Source organism: Mus caroli, unplaced genomic scaffold (assembly GCF_978045245.1).
Source record: "Mus caroli unplaced genomic scaffold, Mus_caroli_1 scaffold_16, whole genome shotgun sequence".
In the NCBI taxonomy this organism is placed as follows: domain Eukaryota; kingdom Metazoa; phylum Chordata; class Mammalia; order Rodentia; family Muridae; genus Mus; species Mus caroli.
The window spans coordinates 100,551,096-100,571,719 of record NW_028227271.1 but is presented as its reverse complement, the minus strand read 5'-3'; the positions used below and the strand labels follow the sequence as shown (position 1 = coordinate 100,571,719).

The following is a 20,624-nucleotide window of genomic DNA, read 5'->3' as shown; positions in this document are numbered from 1 at the left end:
GTGTTCTTTTCTTTCTTTTTTTTTTTTTTTTGAAGCAGAAAAGGGCTACACCAAAACTTTATTATTGCTTTCAGATTTTTCTAGAATTTTAGACCAAAACAAAAAAAATCTATATGAAAGAAAAAAATTACCTCATACATAAAATGTTACACAAAAGGGGAGTTACAGTAAGTTCAAAGCTCTGTTTCATTCTATAAGCTCATAATTCCAAAGCAATAATACACATGACCTTGCTTTATCAGAGTACACAACTGTGGCTATACCCTTTGTCCTGACCTAACATGAAAGCTTTTCCTTGATTCGTCTAAGAAATAGACTGTTCCATGCCTATTTCTCTCCCTAGTGTAATTTATAAAAGCTCATTGTGTTCTTTATTATAGGAGCATGTGTTCTTAAGTAAACTTAAAACTTGAAGTTTTGATGCATTCTTTTTTTTTTTTTTTTGGTTTTTCGAGACAGGGTTTCTCTGTGTAGCCCAGCTGTCCTGGAACTCACTCTGTAGACCAGGCTGGCCTCGAACTCAGAGATCCGCCTGCCTCTGCCTCCCAAGTGCTGGGATTAAAGGCGTGCGCCACCATGCCCGGCTTTGATGCATTCTTGAATAGAAAAAATGAAACCAACATTTGTAAAACATGTGTCTAAAGGGAGGTGAGTATCCAGGACACATAAGGAATCCTGTTCATAGTCACATACTTGTTGCTTCAACAAAGCTCCTTAGAGAAGTCAACTTAAATATGGAAGGTTTACTTTGGCTCGTGGTTTCAGAAGGTTCTAGACCTGTTGTGAGTCTGGACATCACATAGATAACATAAAACAAGAAACTGTTCACCTTACTGTAGCAAGTGTTGTAGGATATTCACCAGAGAGACTGCTTGGTCATGGATTGTAAGCAATAAAAATTCTTTATTAGCCCTCTGGCAACTACAGTGTGTATTCGAGATCCTAGTGTTATCCTGCTCTGTTCTCAGGGTGGGTGAGCTTTTAAGCACAAAACCACGTCCTTGGTTGACATACTTCATTTAACAGGAACAGTTAACCAGAAGTAGAAATACAGAAGCCAGAAAGAAAAATTAGTACATTTAAAAACTTTTCCAGAATATGGACTTGTCATTTTTGGCAAGTGGTACTATCTATGTGTTGAGTTTTGTGGTCTCAATAGCACTTCTATCATGGAGTCAGTTGTGCTCAGGTAGGTCTGGGACCCTGTTAAACAAGAAAGCAAAGAGATACTAGAGAAAGTGGGCTGGGGTCAAAATGCATGGTTCAGGTACACACCCTGAGTGTCCTTTTTCCTTTAGCAGATCCTATCTTCTAAAACCTCTCCATCTAGGGACAGATTAAATAAGGTTAGCACTCACATAAAACAATCAATTCTAAAAGGTCCCACCTCGGAATATCACCATTTTGCATGCCAATATAAAAGCTTCAATATAAAAGCTTTCAGGGAGGACATTTAAGACCATATCATAACAAAAAACAGATAGTGAAAGTATAAAAAGGGGGTGGAATGCTGTATGTTCTCTTCACCGATGACAGGTTTTAGGAAGGGAGCATATTTGAAGGTGATGGACTTTAATCCTCATGATCAACATTACTACTCTTTTAAAAAGGGGCCCCAGAGAGACTCCTGCTGCCATCTTCTAATTAAAGACATAGCAAAACAGATGACTGTCAGTTATAAAATCTTGGGCTTCTAATCCTACAAAAATGTGAAAGTTTGTTATGTACAAGTCATCCCGTATACAGTATATTGTTATGGCCATCCAAAAGGACACCAGTAATTTTATTCTTAAGTAGATATTCAAGTAGTAGTTGACTATATACCCCCACACAAACTTTTGGATATATATATTCACAGCAGCAATATTTATAATGAACAAAAATCAGAAATAACCTGAATGCTTTTGAACTGATTAATGAAATATGGCTTAACCTAATCATGCAATTGAACATCACTCAAGCATAAGAAAAAATGATGTTGGTGTATATACATTAGCAAATAGACCCTAACAAATTGTATTATTCTGTGTGACAGAATCTAGACACAAAAGACAAGTTAAACAATTCTAGTTTTACTAAATGCTCAAGTTATCTAAACCCCAGAAACAAAGCATATGTAATGTTCCCTTGGGTTAGAGTGGGTGGGAATATAGAGGTTGCTGCAGAGCAAAAGGCATCTTTCTAAGATGACGAGGATGCTCTAACCCTGACGGTGGTGACGGCTGTACAGTATTTACTTGAGTAGTTACTTTCCTTAAATGAATGGAAACTAACGTTTGAATAGATTATAAGCTGTGTGAGTAATATTTCAACAAAACTTCTTAAAATCATAGTAGAAATTGAGCAGATATTCCATAGCAGTTCTTACTCACAAATCCAGAGGCTGTGGCTCTGATGTCTTCTCATACAAGTCCTCAGATACTCAGTGGTCAGCAACTTCACTCAAGAGCAAGTTCTCTGAGGCTACATTTGGAATTTGTCAAGCACAAAGCCTGCAAGGGTTAGATGGGTGTCTGGTCATTTTTAGAAAATGCAGTCTCTTTTTGTCTCTCCATCTTGCACACGCACACACACACACACACACACACACAAAACAACTTGGAAAGCTGGCAGAGGAGACATTATGGAACTCTTCATGTGTCAGGGAAGGGTATACAGATACAGGCTTTGAGAATTCTGGAATGACTCTTAGCTATACACAGGCAAAACCAGATTTCTGTCAGACACATGGGTAGTAAGAATGAGGAATTTGAGGGTGTAAATGTAAAGAGAAGGAAACTGGTGAGAAGACACAAGTGAAAGTCTCGAACAGGATATTAGTATGTGTGGGAAAGAAGGGTAGGCATGACCAGGTAAATGTTATTTAAAAGGGGAAATAAGCAGGAACTAGTCACTAATGTGACATAAAGCTAACATTCAAAAACACTTCTGCCAAAGAGAAAAAAGTCCATCATTTAATATTATAAACTTCCTCACTGTTTAATTTTTATGTTAATTTTGGAGATCAGAAATTATTTTAGCAGGCTTGGGCAAGGACAAGTCTCAGTATTTTGTATTTTTGTCCTCAATATAGTAAGAAATGGAATATGTCATAAAATATATTGTCAGATAGCAGCCTGAATAAATATACTTTCCTTTCTTATACTTGATCCACAAAGTACCCTTTCTTTATATTGTAGCCTTTATTGCCTACAATAACTTAATCAACTCTGACAAATGCAATTTACTTTGCCTGGTTTAAAACAACTTCCGTTCTGTTAAGTCATTTGAAGTCTGTCATTCCCTGCCACATTCCCTAGCCCTTAAAAGGGAATCACTATGATTTTAAATGTGCATCCAGACCCTTATCTCTATACCCTCAGCTTCTTTTCCCAGGACCTAGTGACAACCACCTCCAGGTTTTCGGTGCATCCCTGAGACTCTTGCTTTCATTGTACCTTTGTTTCCTGGACTTTTCCATTTCACTACAAATTTGACTAGTAATTTGTGGTTCATCTTCTTGAGGTCAAGCTTTCTTGCTGTCTCTCACCCCTCTGGATCCTACTCTCACATTAAGTAACGACATTGAATGCTCTTTAACTATTTAACTGCACTCTAAATTCTGTCACCCATGGAACACAATATGACATCATGGTACACTAGAAAATGTTTTAAATTTCAAAAGGGAATCTCTGACTTTATTCCATATATCCTTTACATTTCTGCATGATTATCTATCATTATCCCTTTATTTCCCTTTTGGGTCATAGGATACACGACCATTCATTTGAACCAGCACTGCCTGTCTCCAAACAACCTCTCACCCTAGAAAACCCTGCCTTCCAACCCAGGGGAGTCATCCATGCTCCTGGTGTCAGTGGTTATTTGGTGTTTGCTCAGAGGAAAGACTCAGAATTTTTTACTTCAGCTCAGTAAATCCTTACTGGATTTCTAATAGTTAGAACCACAAGAAAACAAATTGTCTAAAAATAGTGGCTCATCACTACAATGGAAAATGAATACACTTATTTTTGAACTATATAGATCATTCTCTAATCTGTAAATGAAGACTTGCATCTTGATAGCCTTGCATAAGACTAGGACAGGGATACAGTTAAGTTGTAGAGTATTTACCTAGTACATACATGTAAATTTAATGCTGGGGACTTATCTACCCCCTCATTGTTCCCAAATAAATGAGAGACCTTATATTTATTACAAGCTTCTTGGACTATAGCTGGTGTCTCAGTTAGGATTTGTATTTCTGCACAAACATCATGACCAAGAAGCAAGTTGGGGAGGAAAGGGGTTTTTACAGTTTACATTTCCACATTGCTGTTCATTACCAAGGAAGTTAGTACTGAAACTCAAGCAGGTCAGGAAGCAGGAGCTGATGCAGAGGCCATGGAAGGATGCTACTTACTGGCTTGCTTCCCCTAGCTTGCTCAGCCTGCTCTCTTGTAGAACCCAGGACTATCTGCTCAGGGATGGCACCACCCACAATGGGCCCTCCCTCCTTGATCACTAATTGAGAAAATGCCTAATTGAGAGCTGGATCTCATGGAGGCATTTCCTCAAGGGAGGCTTCTTTCTCTGTGATAACCCCAGCTTGTGTCAAGTTGACACAAAACCAGCCAGCACAGCTGGGGAGATACTTATCTGTTCTAATCCTAATCTAACCTGATTAGGCTGCCTACTACCCAAACATGTGCCCTGCTACTTGCCATCTGAGTCTTGCCCAACCTTGCTCTGCTTCATGTGTGTCCTCATGGCTGCTCCCTTAGAGACTTGATCATGGCGAATCCTCCTGGTCCTTCTCTTCTTCCTCTCTCTCCTTGGGACCCCCTGACTGTGATCAGAAGTCCTGCCTCTCTCCTTTTCTGTCCATCTATAGGCTGATCAGCTCTTTAGTAACCAAGATTAATAAAGATTGATAATAGAAATCAATCTTTACATATCACTGAGACAAGATACCCCAAGAATGATGACAATGACAATGTCTAGACTGCAATCAGGTCTCTGGGCAAAGAAATCAGCACCTGAAATACACAGTGTACAGAACCATCTCCCAACACATACAGGTCCTGGGTTCAATACGCAGTAACCTCCCCAAAATACAAAATCCAGTGTTAGATCCTCACCTAACAATCCAATTTCTCATTCTTTCTGACAGTTCTTAAGACAGCAATGGGTCAGAACCTACTCATGTCTAAAGCAGTGCTTCCCAACCTTTATAATGTCATGACCCCTTAGTACAGTTCCTCATGTTGTGATGAGTCCTAACCATAACATTATTTTCATTGGTACTTCACAACTAATTTTGCTACTTCTGTGAACTGTAATGTGAAAATATGTGTTTCTGACTGTCTTATACAACTCCTGTGAAAGGGCTATTCAATCCCCCAGGAAATCGTAACCCACAGAATAAGAACCCCTGATCTAAAGGATAACCAGCCTTTCTATTCCTGCTAGCTAGATCATCACTGTCTAATACAATTTCTGTGGTAATAGAATGGCCTATATTTATAAATTATCAAAACATTAATATTAATATGACTCTGATTGGTGCTTTAAATTTTTTGGACTGTTGTTAGGTAATCTGTTTTAAAAAGTGAACTTCACGTATAATAAGCACCTTCACACATAATATGCATCTTCACCACTCCAGCTCCTTCCTTGCCTGACAGCTCCCTCCAAAATTCATAATCTCCTCTTTAATATTATTGTTGCACACACACACATACACACACATATATACATATACACACATATGTGTAAATACATGCATATTCAACCTAGTGAAGCTGTTTAATGTTTCTTGTGTGTACTTGTGTCCAGGGATTTCCACTTGAAATTGGATTATCTGTGATGGAGCTATTCGCTGGAGAAATTTGACTCTCTCTCTCCCTCATGAGCTGTTGACAACCAGTAGCTGTTCATCTGGGTGTGGAGCCTGCTCACATCATGGAAGACAGGAAAGACATCATGGAAGAGAGAAAGACAGAGAGAGAACAAAGACATGATTTAAAGTCTAAGAATATGACCTACTTTTCCCAGTTATGCCCCATCTCCTACTGTTTCCAGAACTTCTCAAAATAGCATCATGAACTGAGGACAGACCTGCTAATACATGATCTGTTTTTTTTTTTTTTTTTTTTTTTTTGAGTGACTCATCATATTCAAACCACTACATGGTCAGAGAAGAAAAATAAAAAGGCTTACATATATGCTGGATGAATACACCTACAATATACAGGCCTCTGGACCTCTTTTCTCCATCTTAACTAACACCTATCATTTATCTAAGTTCCTCAAGATTTGTTGAGATGGGAGTTGGGAGGAGAAGAGAATGATAACTCCATCCCCACTTTCCATCTCTGGTTCTTCCTCCTCCTCCTCCTCCTTATCCTCTTCCTTTTCTTCTTCCTCCTCCTCCTCCTCCTTAGATTTATTTTATTTATATGAGTATGCTGTAGCTATCTTCAGAAACATCAGAAGAGGGAATTGGATTCCATTAAGGATGGTTGTGAGCTACTAAGTGATTGCTGAGAATTGAACTCAGGACCTCTGGAAGAACAGCCAGTGCTCTTAACCACTGAGCCATCTCTCCAGCTCCTACTTGTTTCTTTCTTGTTACCTCTCTTTTCCAAATGTTAGCTGGCCAGCAGCAAGCAACCAGACCTAGTCCAGGTAATATTCCTGGCAATGAGGTAGGCTAGTGACCAAATCTACAACCCATGGCCTTTGAGGGATATTTGAGGTCCAAAATATAAGAAAGATTATCCTCCTCCACCCCACCCGTGCACTGACAGGAAATATTAATGCCCAATATGAAACATAGCTAATCTCTTGAAATTATCACTGGGTTCACAGGTTAAGAATAAAGCAAATCCAAGTTGATAACCACGTAATATATTACTGTGGCCAGGACTCACACATATTATCTACCTTCTTAATAAGGAAATCAGCATTCCTTTTTGGGTTCTTATTATCATGGATAAAAGAATTTTAAAACAATGGAAGAATCATTTTATTAGAGTTTGAAAGAAAAACAACATAACAGGCAAACTGTAAACCTTAGCAGCTGATGGGATGAGGGAAATGAAACAAAGCAAGCCAGGCCTTTGGAGTTAGGGGTAAAAATAAACCATCCTGTTCAGCAATGGGAATCAGTCAGCAGCTGCATGACAGAGGGAGAGAGGCTTCAGAGAAAGGATGAGAAAGTCCTGAGTGTAACGGGAATCATGTTTAGGTTTGGGGCCAGTATCTGAAAGAAAAATATGGAAGAAAATGTGAACGTTATTTTTTGTTGTTATTTCCAGAGCTAAGTACACCAGGCAGGCTTAGTAGGGGTTCAGGTGCATATGCAGGCCACGATTTCTTTATCCATCCATCCAGAGCTTTAAGCAGCTGCATCCAAAGAGGAGCTTCTGGGAAGGCTAAGTGCATTATCTCATTAAGGGGTGATTATTTCTCCAGGCTTCTGGCCATACAGTCTACAAGCCTCGCTGAATTAACTCTCAAAGAAGACACAGTATGTAATGATCTAATTCTTGGAGCAGAACAGAGTGTCATATCTCCAGCTAGGGACAGAAATAAAATCCGTTACATTAACCAGGAAGTAGTTTCTTTAATGGCCTTCGATAGAGCCCCAATATCTTTATGTTTTCATGTGGGATTTTAAGTCCTAAACTGGGGCATTTGTAGTGTTTAACTCTCTGTGTTACACAGGAAACAGGAGGTGTTATCCAAAACCAACCATATTTCTAGTACTTATTCGTGTTTAATTAAAATACATACCCTTTAGATAGCAATTCTGTTGTGGGGTATACACCGGAGAAGACTGCTCAGAAAAGGGTTTAAGCCAATAGGAAGTTTTTATTAACCTGTCAGCCACGGCACTGGGTGTTCAGGATCCCAGTGTAGTCCCTATCCTTTCTCAGGGTAAGCTTTTAAACACAAAAACTATCTTCTGGGTTGTCATAGTTCAGGTAACAAGAACGGTTAGCCAGAAGTGGAACTACAGAAGCTAAAAAGCAAGGTTTGTATATTTAGAGACTTCCCCAGAAAAAAATGGATTCTGATGGACTTTGATAGATGTGACCTTTGTTTTCATTTTGGCATACTGTCCAAGTGCTGAATTTTATGGGTTGATTGGTACTTCCATCCTGGAGTCAGTTGTGTTAAGGTCTGGAGGCCTATTAAAGCCTGCGGCCCTGTTATAGTTCTTAATTTCCCTCCCATCATATTCCTGAAAATCAGTATTTGCCATGTATCTCAGAATTTGATCATTTCAGAATATAAGTAGAATCACACAGTATTTGTTCTTCTTTGAGACTATTTTCTTCTTATCAATGGTAGCTAACCCACCAAGAGCCAATATTTATATATCTCCATCTTTAATCTCTCATACCTTGTAAAACTTTTATTTCCATAAATCCCCATGCCTACTCCTGGAACCACTGGCCTGAAGCTGCTGACCTTCTCCTCAATTCCTTCATTTCCTTTGTACCAATTATTTTAAAAACTGTCTTAGTTAGAGTTTTACTGCTGTGAAAGATATCATGACCAAAGCAACTCTTATAAGGACAATATGTAATTGGGTCTGGCTTACAGGTTCAGAGATTCAGTCTATTATCACCAAGGTGGGAACATAGCAGCATCCAGGCAGGCATGGTGCAGGAGGAGCTGAGAGTTTTCCATCTTCATCTGAAGACTGCTAGCAGAATACTGGCTTCCAGGCATCTAGGTCTAGGATATTAAAGCTCATTCCCAAAGTTACACAGGTACTCCAACAAGGCTACGCCTCCTAAGAGTGCCTCTCCCCGGGCCAAACATATAAAACCCACTATACTAAACAATCAGGAAAGCCTGTGGGGTTGGATTCCAGCCTATGAGAAAAAAGCAGCCATCTTGTTTGTTGGAGAAAGCAAGAGAGCAGTCCTGCCCCATTGTACTGCTAACCTGTTTTTGGGAGCTTCTCACTTTTTTTTTTTTTTTAAGTTTCTTTTTTGAGCTCCTTTCACGGTTCTCATGTGTTCCTTTGTGTGACACAGAGATTATTCTTGTTTCTAACCCTTCTATAACTGCTCTATGTGACTCACGGTGTCACATGTCTTTTTAAGGTGAAAAGTATCTAACTGCATATGCATACCACGATTTATTTATCCACCCATAGTCATAAATAAATATTTAGGTTAATCTAGATAAATATTTAGGTTGTTAGTGTACCTGGACTACTGTATATAATGCTATAATAAACATGAGAATGCAAATATCTTTTTATGACTGCTTTTGAAAATGTGTATGTGTTTTAATGGGTGGCAGTCAATTGGCAGCTTGCTGAAGTTGATTCTCTCCTTTCACCATGTGGGTCCTGGGAGTGGACTCAGGTCTTGGTGTAAGGGTCTTCATACACAGACACATCTACTGTATAGTTAGAGCTCTTATACCAAAGTAATATATCTAATGATCCAAAAGTTATACTTATGCATTTGAGAAAGTTCTTGGTCTTGTGGGGTCACGTGCTTACCTTTTCCCTTCTTTGTAGATGTACCTTTTCTGATTGGTTGTGACAATACACAACACCTGATTGTCATCATTATAATAATAGAATCTGGAGTCTGTCTGTTATGCCTCTCCTAAACATTTCTACATACAATTTAATAGTTTTACTTTTTCATGTGGTAAGTTAGGGTCTCAGGGTGAGGTACTATAATGTAATGAATCATTTTACCAAAGGTAAGGTATTTACAAGTTACTCTGACCCGTATTATACGGAAGCATGATATGTAAATAAATCAAGGATATTACAATATCTTGGCAGCAATTTTTGAAATGTATTGTTGTAGGCATCAATTGTTGTCTTGGAACATGACCAGTAGGAAGTGGTTGCCAACATTCATGTTTTAGTTTTGCTTACTTCCTTGTGAAAAAAGAGTTAGTTTACTTATGATTTTTTTTCAAACAGGAGAGGAAATAATAATGAAAAAAAAAACACAGTACACTTTGTAGGAAAATAAAGATGTAATAGAATAATACGTTGAATGGCTATTGAATTTATGTTCGTTTATAGCAGGTTATCCATGGGGAAGGGGCAGTTAGAGGTACTGGTTACTGTAAGGATCCAGACATGAACCATTCTAGAGAAGAAAGGCCAAGAGCTTACCGGTCAGCAGAAGAAAGAGAATGAACATGGGAACAGTTATTACTTTCACATCACGATTAGGGAAGAGATGTTCCATCGAAAGAGATGAGCTGACAGGTACAGATTACACCTCATGCCTTGTGCCAGGATAGAGAAGAGGGCAACTCAAATCAACACAGTTGACATGTGTTGAGCATCATATTAATTAGGGTTTCCATTGCTGTAAAGAAACACCATGACAAAGGCAGCTTTTATAAAGAACAACATTTAATTGGGTCTGGCTTACTGGTTCTGAGGTTCAGTCCATCATCCTCATGGTAGGAAACATGACAGTGTCTAGGCAGGCATGAGAGTTTTACATCTAGTTTGATAGCAAACAGGAGAAGACTGACTTCCAGGCAGCTAGGAGGAGGATCTCAAAGCCCATCCCCACAGTAACACACTTTCTCCAACAAGGCCACACCTATTCCAACAAGACCACACTTCCTAATAGTGTCACTCACTTCCTGGGCCACCGATATTCAAATCACGACAAGCATCTTCTCTGTACTCAGCATTAACCCCATGACACAATGCCTATAAAAATCAACCATGATATTCCTGAAAAGATCATAGTATAGTATGGGTCACAAAAGGCTCTAAGAGCATGGGGTAAATGAAAAGTGGTTCTCTAGGAAGTGGTCTCAGCATAGTCAAAGTGCATGGAGGAATGATGTCTGATAGGGATCCTGAAAGATGAGCAGGAGCTTGCTCAGCTGACAAAGGAAAAAGTCGTTAGCAAAGGCTCCGTGGCATAACCTTTTTGAAATGGGCAAAAACCAGAAAGGCTGATTTATCTCGTCAAAGCCATCGTGTTCAAGGAGATATGTAGTGAGAATGATCCTTTCAAATAAATTTACTACAACCCCAACATAATAAAATAATTCATAGCTTAAATATATCATATTCTTTTAATGGAAGAACATTTCTCTGTTGTAAATGAGAATAAAAATATCTTCTGATGATCATTGTAACTATTGGTTTATATCTGGTGGTTTATTGTTATTATCTTTGTGTTTGGCTACATAGTACTAAGAAAATTGTGGTCACACCACAGCTTGCCCTAGATTGTCATTAGATGCTTTAGTTAAGGGATCTCACATACTTGAAGCAAGAAGTAGAATATATTCCTTTCAATAGTAAATAGCTTCTAGTATCAGTGCCTTCTGTTGCTATATATAAATGTCAAGTGAAAATAGTCATATTGAAATGAGCCTCTGAAAATATATATAGTGCACTTTCATGGTTTTAAGCACAGTGTGTGTGTGTGTGTGTGTGTGTGTGTTGAGTCAGTGTTGTTATGTAGCCCGGCTGTACCTTGAACATATGACTCTGCAGGGTCGTGGATCGTGAGAGGAAGACTGGTAAGGTTGAGCTAAAGGCTTGAAGCCTCAGAGACCCTGAAGGGGCAGTAGGAGCTTTGCCTGCTCCTGGCACCAAGTCTCTGTCATATAGCTGCACTCCCTCCCCCAACCCCCACCTCCTCACCCCTGAGATTTGTGGCCATCTGTGGCAACACCCAAACCATTCTACAGGTAGATGAGGCATCCATAACATTTCAGAACAAAACCATAGGAAAAGAGCGGAGACCACAGTCAAGTAGGCTCAAAACAGAGTTCTCCATGCTAATGAGGTACCTAGTGGCCTAGAGGGCATAGCCAATAAGCTTCCCTTCCCAGACACCCCTTCCTGCAAACTGTATTTAATCACAGTCCCACCCTGTTAAGTGGAGTATTGTTTTGTGCATCCACTTTCCACCATGATGATAAACTGTTTGGAATCATGGACCTTCTCGTTTTGTTGAGATCTACTGTGGGGAGCCATGGAGAAGGTCTAATCTCGCATAGAAGGCCTCTCTGTGCTCCCAGCCACAATCACCACCAAGCCTGCCTCCTGAAAGTCCAAGAGCTTGAGAACCCCATGGCCTAAGCCTTGTCACAGGCCTGGGCACCCCGAGCCGGCTTTGGCTTTTCCACCCCTGGAGCAGTTCCCTGGTGCTTCCCTATAGTCCTGCACTAGCCCCAGTGGCAGTATGGAGTTAAATTCCCCTTGTTCTACCTTCCCCAAGCAGCCATGCCATGGCAGAGCTGCTGTGGACCATCAGAACCCAACCTGACCATCTTACCCCAGCCTCCCATATTTTATATACACTTGTTGGACAACTACTCCGCTGTGATGAGCAATGACATTCGGCCATGTATTAGTTACTTTGCTATTACTGTGATAAAATACTGGAGCAAAAGCAACTGAAGTGGGATAAAAGAGATGGCTCAGTGACTAAGAATACTGGTTGTTCTTCCAGAGAGGACTACTGATATAATAACAGTTGAAATATAAACAGTTCAATTTCAAATGTCAATCAGTATCTGTGTTGAGTCCTTAAAATTAGATAGCCTTTTAAAGGTACATGCTTTTAAAATTCTGACTACAACTGGATATTAAGACTTTACCCTGTGATGCTGACAGGAACTTTTGATGCAGTGATACTGGAAATTAATCTGAAGCAAAGAGTAGGGAGACTGAAGCAAAGTTTCAATGGAAGCTTTTCCTCAGAAATTGTGGAGAAGTGGCTTGAGGGCACCATCCTTGGCTTCTTTGAGACATTAAATGACCATCTTGTTCTCAGGCTTTATCTGATTCTGATGTCCATCCTTGTACCTTCAAAGACTTCTCAAAATACTTAGGAGAGGTTGTAAAAACACTGGGTATACATCCGAAATGAAAGGTGAAAGAACGCTTAAATGTAATAGAGGAGCAGTGTTTATTTGTGGGCGGGGGGGGGGGGGATTCACAATCATCTATATGAACAAAACTGAAATGGAAACCCAGAAATAATGCAGGTTTTGTCAAACTGGAGAACTAGTGTGAAATTCAAAGATATCTCAGGAAGAGGGGTCTAAGGGTAAGAAAGATGAATATAAAGTACAGAGTTTGAATCCTGCCTGATGTTTCCTGGTGTGTGAGCAAAGATGAAATACTAGCCATGGTCTAAATATGCACTCCTCACCCTTGGTCACCTCATAAGTTGAATCCTAATCACAAATGTAATAATATGTGGGTGTGGGGCTTTTCGAAAGTGATTATGGCATTAGGGTGGAGTTCCTATGAAATGGAATTATTGCCCATATAAAAGATATGACATAACTTTCTGCTATAAGGATATAAAGAGAATAAACAAACCTATATAGGAAACTTGTTATAAGAAAAAAAATTAAATTAAACCCAGCAGTTTATTTGAACAAGATTCATTAGTGAGTCCCTAGAGGTTCAGAGGACCAGAGAGCCGTACACCCTAGTGTGGGCAGACATTAACTATAGAAAGACAAAGAAAAAAAAAGTCCCTTGATTAATCACAGCTCAGCTTTGCCTTTTGTGAGCATGGTGTGACGAGCTATTTGCATCATAGGGAAATAGCCTGGTGAACCTATTGTTGGCTGACCTACAGCTGCTGAGACTGGCTGCCATTCAGCTATTTGTTATGAGAATGTATTCTTAAGTTAGGCTGCAGTTTGCTACATGGGAATGCGAAGCCCAGAATCAGCTGTCACTTAGATCTTAGTCTCTCTAGCATCCAGAATGGTGTTCTGTCAGTTTCTATCTTTATGACCACGTATAAGGCACAGCGCTCACATGCGGTTTTGTTGGTTTGCTGCCGACACTTGGTTCTGAAACTGTGTGAGTTCATCCTATAAAATTCCAAAGGCACACCAGGCAGTGGTGGTGCACACCTGTAATCCCAGAACTTCGGATGCAGAAGCAGGTGGATCTCAAGGCAGAGTTCGAGGCCAGCCTGGTCTACAGAGCATGTTCCAGGACAGCCAGGGCTCCACACAGGCACCAAAGCAGGTGACTCTTGTTACCAGTACACATGTCCTCCAACAAGACCATACCTTCTAAACCTCTCTGAAACAAAGCTACCTACTGAGGACCCGTGTGCTCTAATTCCCAGGTTAATGGAAACATTTCTCATTTAAAACACTACATTGCACTCCCCTGCTTCCATAAGCTCATAACTGTATCTTAATGCAAAATTTCTTTAATCTGATTTCAAAACTCCTCATTGTTTCTCACAGCGTCAATATTCTATAAAACTCAAAAGCCCAAAGTCTCTTCTGAGGCTCAAGGAACTCTCTTAATTGTAACCACTGTAAGATCAAAACACAAATTACATATGTTCAATGTGTAATACCCCAGAATATAATATCCACAAATCTTCCTAATGGGAATGCTATGCCAAAGTAAGATCAGAACTCAACAGGGCCAAGACCAAATCTGTAGTTTCACATCTGATGTCAAGGGGGTTAGATACCTCTACTCCTCCACCTTTGCTGCCTGCGACATACATATCTCTCCTGGGCTGGTTCTGCCTCTGTATGCAGTTCTCTTTGGCAGTGTTAATCTCACCAGTTGGGAATAAGACCACTACCACAATCTTTGAGTCAAATATGAAGCAATCGTTGATTAGATGCTGGCCAGGAGGATGGACTCTGACCCGGTTCATTCCCAGGTTCCCAGAAATTGGTGATGAATCACATCTTGCAGAGGCTTAAAAAGGCAACCCCACAAGGCCAATCAATATCCAATGAAGGACAAGCATATATCTTGACATATTTCCTGTTTCCTTACCTCTGCCTACCGGTGATAGAGACAGCCAGTGCAGTTGGGTCAAACAAACTTGTTTATGAGTGCGAAAACATGTGGCTTGTTATCTTCCTTAAACAACAGCCTCCAGCACTTTTGAAGTATCTGTCCCTAGGGAAGGGAGATATTTTTTGTTTCATGGATCTCTCTAGGCACAGTAATTAAAACATAACTTGTCACAGCAGGTAAGCCGTGGCTGCTGAATCACCAAAAATTTGAGATCTTACTGCAAGAGCTTTACTTTCACAGTTTCCTGCAATGCTTTCTTAGAGCCTCTTGCCTTCTCAAAGTCTTCATGTAGTGACCCCTCTTCCACACATTTCTTGGCCCCAGCAACTCCCTGAGACCCAGGAAGAAGAGTCTATGAACGGGCTTGGTCTCCTTCATGCATCTAAGATAACATCATATTGAGACATCTGCTAAGTTTGGCTAGCAACAGGGGTTGAACCCATCAAACCACATTAGCAGCTGCTTTTGTTTGCTGTTGCCTTCTAGGAACAAAAACACCTCTTAGTCTTTTTCCTTTCAGAATCTAGAGGCTTAGCTGGGCAGAGTGTTAACCACATTCCAGTGTTGAGCAGGTCTCTCCTTAATGGTGCTTGACTCCTGAGCAATTATAGCCTCCATTTCAATGTGGGCAGTAAGATTCCCAATGCTCCTTATCTCACCAAAATGTCCATTTTTTTCTTTCTGTCTCTTTTCCATCATAGATCCGAAGCATTATCAATAAAAACCATGCCACAGACTCAATGTTATGTGGTCTTGAAATTTTATTCACTATAGAGATTATTCTGTTACTTTAAAAATTTCCCCTTAGGTAAGTTCTTAGGATCAAAGCCTAGGGCCATTAGATTCTTTGCCCAAATATCACAAGGGCTTGGAGCCCAATGGCTGGTCGTGTTCCTCTCTGAAACCTTTTGCTCTGGGTCTCCACAGTCCTCATTGCTCTCAGTATGGTTATCTTTCAGGCTTCCCTTAGGGTTACCTTTTTAGTTCTGCCAAAAGTATTCAGATGGTGTTCTAGTCCAGATCTCCACAGTCTCCCACCTTCCTCTTCAAAGCAACACAGTCAAGTGCTACACAGCTTTGGCCCACTCTAGTACCAACTTCTGTATTAGTTGCTTAGCTGTTGCTGTGATAAAACACAATGCTCAAAAGCAATTTATGGAAGAAAGAACTCACTTTTGGGCTTACAGTTTCAGGGGGATCAAAGTCAATTATGGCAGTATCTCCCTGACATTGGAGAGGCTGAGAATGCAAAGCAGGTGTCCTATGATGAAGCTGAGCACACTCAGATGGCTGTGTTTTTCTCCTGAGGTTTTCTTAGCACCTTAACAAGGCTCTCATGTTCATTCGTTTTGACTGTGTAACTCATATATTTTCATTTTCTCCTATAAAAATATAATAGGAACAATCTGATTCATTCTAATGTATTACTTAAACAAAATTGAGTAAACATTATTGCTTCAAAGGAATTTGAAAATATTAAGCTAATAAAATAGGCAAATTAAGGCACAATGATTTACATAGTAAAATAATACTTTAGCTTTACAAATTGATAAGAAACTTGAGATGAGTTTTGTTTTTCTACTGAAGGACAAGTGTTTGAAAGATTTCAAACACTGCTTAAAGGTCCATTATATAGAATGAGGCATTTATGAATTTTTGTAACTGCCTCACACCACATAGATAAAACTCCTACCACTAGTTAAGCCGGTTAGACAACATTTGAAAACAAGTCTTCAGCTGCCCTGGATTTTCATCCTGGAGGAACATGCTGCTAACCAAAAGGCAAGGGTGTCTTATCTTTCAGTAAAGGCATGAGCTATGGCACAATATCTCAGGAGAATGAAAATGAAATCTCTCAAGCAGAAACATTGCGACTACAATCTAGCAGGCCACGTCTACCTCAACCTCAGAACATAACCCTTTCCTCATTACCTGTGTGGAATTCTTTTTTAAGTCTTTGAATTTCATTAGCCAGTTTTTTTAAGAGTGTGAAAGTTAAGTGGTATAAGATTTTACAAGGAAAATCTCATGAATGTGGAATCTTGGTTAGAAACTGCTTTTCAGAGTACTGAGGAGGGCGGTCCTGCAATTGCAGGCCTATAATCCTAGCTACTTGGGAGGCTGAGGCAGAAGGATTAGAAGTTCCAGTCCAGCTTGGACTACAGAGTGTATTTAAGGCTCAGCTGGGCAACTTAAAAATAGAACAGGGGATATATATACTTCATTAGGAATGCCCATGCAGGAGGCCTTAGATCCAGTCCTCAATCCCCATGCCTACATAATGGGAGAGGGAAATGGTCCTACTAATAAGAAATTTAAAAGAATCAGAATTTTTATATGCAAGTTAAAAATTAAAATGGCTTTTGTAGAATCAGGAAAAAAGATTGGTACAGAATAAACACTCTTTCAAGTTGAATTGATGTCTTGGGCTTATCAAAAAATGCAGTCCCCTCTCCCTTCTGGCTGTGCAGTAGGGAGGCTGGTTTTGCTTTTTTGTTTGTTTGTTTTTTCCTAGTAGCCTTAATTCTGCAGAGTAATACATTTAAAATATCCACTATCTCCATTGAGGAGAAATACATGTGACCAGCCAAGAAGAGTGAGTCAGATGACTACGAGATAAGTTGCCAGTGCCTTTTTTTTTTTTCCCCTTTCACGTGGCCCTGGAAGGAAAAAAGTGGAAGAATAACTGTAGTGCCAGCTTTTGTTGTTCCTTCTCAAAACTGCAGCACAACAGCCGCCATGTTAGGGCTAGTTATGGGTCTTTGGTTTAAACATTTGAACTCTTCACAGCTTATTAAAATGCGCCCCCAAAATATCCAGGATTACTGAGTTCACTTCTCCTATGCAATCAGATGATAGTTTAACTTGATATTTTATTTCCATGTTAAAACCATAATCTTTATGGGAGACATTTCTGAGTTAAGGGAGTACTGAGGTAGTTGCTTTTCTGGGCAGATTTTTAAATTCCTTATTCATTTGTTTTGGCACACATACACGGGCATGCACTCGCTGCAGTACATGTGAGGTCGGAGGAGGACTTGGCTGGAGTTGGTTCTTCCCTGCTACCATGTGGGTCCCAGGGATCAAACTGAGGTCACTAAGCTTGGAGGCAAGTGTCTTTACCATCTCACCAGGCCAGTAGACAGGTTTTAATTAAACAGGACTGTTCATCCTTCATTGTATCGGTGTACTTTTTAAGGAAGTTAAATAGTCATTTACTGTTGACATGGGTTTTGCATCACCTCAAATTTAAACCGTTCTTCCAGGACTCGATGGGCTCTTAATCCAATAAAAGGATTTCCCGGGCTTCCAAGTGGTCTTTTTAACTCTGCACTGCGCGTAGAACGTCCTGAAAAAATGGTTTGAGCCCGTCGGGTGCCCATCAAAAGATAAGGCTTGAGCCAGGCACGATTGCACATACTCTGGGATAGGCTGCGGCAATAGAAAAAAGTTGGAGGTCAGCCTGAGCCATATATAGAGTTTCAATGGGACCTAAGAGAGCTAGAGATCCTTTCTCAAACAAAACAAAACAGCAAAAAACAAACTCCAAAACAAAACCTCCAAAACGATAAAGTTAACCCACCACCGAATATTAGCTAAATTTAGTGCCGAGCATTTTTGTGTTCATTGTGTCCCTTGCCTGGCTTTTCTCATACAAAACTACAACAGGAAGAGCATTACAAGGTGAGGGGAATTATACAACATGGACAAGGACGAGGAGGAGAGGAGACAGACACTTCTGTGCTTATACCTGCTCTGTAATTTCTGGAATTGTTGGGACTCCGGTTCCAGGAAAATTCTGGAACACAGACTAGGATGATGCGGAACAGTCCAGTTCTAATCTTGTCCCTCTGTCGGTTAAGCAGGTCATGTCTCATGAGGGTCAGTCAGCACGCTGCTGGGTTTCAGAGGAAACTAAGGGCAAAATCAGACTTGAAGAGAGTTGTGGGTGGTGGGGTTGAGAAATGTTTGAAAGGTGAGCTGTCTAGATCTGGGAGGAGATCTTTATCAGTGACCCTTTGTACCTGTACTCATTCCAGAGGGCGACTTGGAAAAGTAACGCGTTCAGTAAGAGACCCTCCAGGCCCTTGGCAACCCGAAACCCTGGTTGATGCCAAGCCTTGCGCGAGGGGAAGGCAGGCACTAGCGCCCCCTCCAGCCTGAGTGCAGCGCCCGCCGCTGCGGGTGTGCCGGCAGACGAGCTGGAGCCCAGCACCTCCGGTCCCGGCACAACCCGCGGGGCTCATCCTAGCTGTGCAGCCTCTCCATTCCTAGCCGTGGGCCCCTCCCTGTCTCGCTCCTTGACAAGCCAGCAGGCAGCAAGGGGCGGCACCGCTCTGAGGTCCCGAGGACGTCACTGACGCGCGGTCGAGCCTCCATCCCGCCCCACAGCTCGCCTTGCCTTCTCTCTTCTTAGCCGGTGACGCCGCTTCGGCTCCCGGCAACCAGCACTCGCACGCACTCCCGCGCGCGCCACCTCCTCCCGCACCCGGGGCCGAAGATGGCGGCTCTCAAACTCCTGTCCTCTGCGCTTCGGCTCGGCGCCGCCGCCCGCAGCTCGCGGGGCGCCCTGCATAAGGTAAATTGAAGGTGCAGGGGGGCAAGAGGAAGGCCACGCGCGGACGAACCGCGAGCGGCGCGCGCGTTCTTTGCCCTGCCCATCCTCACCGCCTCTGGTCGGGGATCTGGCTTCTGCAGCGCCTTGCCCGGGGGTTGGGGGTGGGGGCTTGGAGACGCTCGGGTTTCAGGGTAGCCCCGCCGCCGCTTGTCTGTCTGTCTGTCTGTCTGTCTGTCTGTCTGTCTGTCTGTCTTTGCTTCTCCATCCACTTCCCCGCTGTGCTTGCAGCGGTGGAGAGGCTCTGTGCACCAAAGCCACGCAGCAACGCCTTAGAGACAGACTGTCGGCGTCTAGGGACTCGCGTCCCCATCTCCCGCCACTACTACAGACTCCAGGCTCCAGGCCGTCGCCCTTGGGAAGGGGGTCTCCGGGGCCACCGCCCTAGGTAAGGGCGGGTTGGAGGAGCGGAGCGGAGAAGGGCGGCGCGCAGAGGCTTGCGCCCCACCTGAGGGAGCTGCTGGCGCCGGCTGAGGCCCAGAACCCCGGGCCGGGTTAACCGCTGCTGGCTCAAGTTCACCGCCAAGTGGGCGGATGCTGTGCGCGGCGGAGGCGGACTGCCGCTCCCATCCTCCCCTTCCCTATATGGCGGTAGAAAGGGGAACCCGGACTGGAGCGCTTGTCACGGGGCGTTTTAGCCTGCCAAGCATTTGGAAGCAGATGGAGGGCCGGCGGCGCTCCGCTGCAGTTTGCAAACGCCTCGGTCCTTTATTTTGAATTCCTCTCTGTCCCCTCCAGGTTAGAGACTTGCAATGTTCAAAGCCCGGGAAAAAAAAAAAAAAAAAAAAAAAAAAAAAAAAAAAAAAAAAAACCACCTTGACCCACAGAATGGTATCCTGAGTCGCCCTCCTAGCGGACTAGCTGGTGGTGGATGTTTTTGCTTATACATTGTAGAGGGTCTAGCCTCTAAGCACACATTCGGGTTGAATTTGAATATGGGTCCAAGGAACTGAGCTGGAGGAGGGTGGGTTCACCTTGGAGGGTTCAGTTTGCTCAGGAGCCTCTTCCTTGAACCTGCAAAGTTTTCTTTGGAGAGGTTTCAAATTGCAGTCCTGAACTTAAGAAGAGTGCATCGTGCAGGGCATGTACTTGCCCTGTGTGCTCTTGAACTCCTTCCCCTGTTGCTCATTTCCTTGCCTTCAATCTCTGAGTGTTGAGAATCTAAAGATGTCATCACAGGACTCCCTCGTGTGC

The 20,624-nt window shown here is 41.9% G+C and overlaps 1 protein-coding gene and 1 long non-coding RNA gene across 7 annotated transcripts in view; one reads left to right on the top strand and one right to left on the bottom strand.

The window, feature by feature from the left end:
- Positions 1–425: 425 nt before the first annotated feature.
- Positions 426–20,050, bottom strand: LOC147000820 (uncharacterized). 6 transcript variants are annotated; one of them, XR_015045539.1, is made up of 6 exons: positions 19,879–20,050; positions 18,567–18,730; positions 18,058–18,247; positions 14,792–16,197; positions 5,775–5,932; positions 426–2,492 (listed from the first exon to the last, which is right to left on the bottom strand). It is a non-coding gene; the product is annotated as an uncharacterized LOC147000820 (long non-coding RNA). The 6 variants fall into 6 exon arrangements; XR_015045538.1 differs by lacking the exon at positions 19,879–20,050 and adding an exon at positions 19,484–19,871; XR_015045541.1 differs by lacking the exon at positions 19,879–20,050 and having other exon boundaries at positions 16,748–18,247; positions 18,567–19,040.
- Oxct1 (3-oxoacid CoA-transferase 1) overlaps positions 19,072–20,624 on the top strand; it is a 130,558-nt gene continuing 129,005 nt past the window's right edge. The window contains exon 1 of the mRNA XM_021182934.3: positions 19,072–19,394. Coding sequence (XP_021038593.1) covers positions 19,317–19,394 — 78 coding nt within the window. The 5' untranslated portion in view covers positions 19,072–19,316. The remainder of the gene's footprint in view (positions 19,395–20,624) is intronic.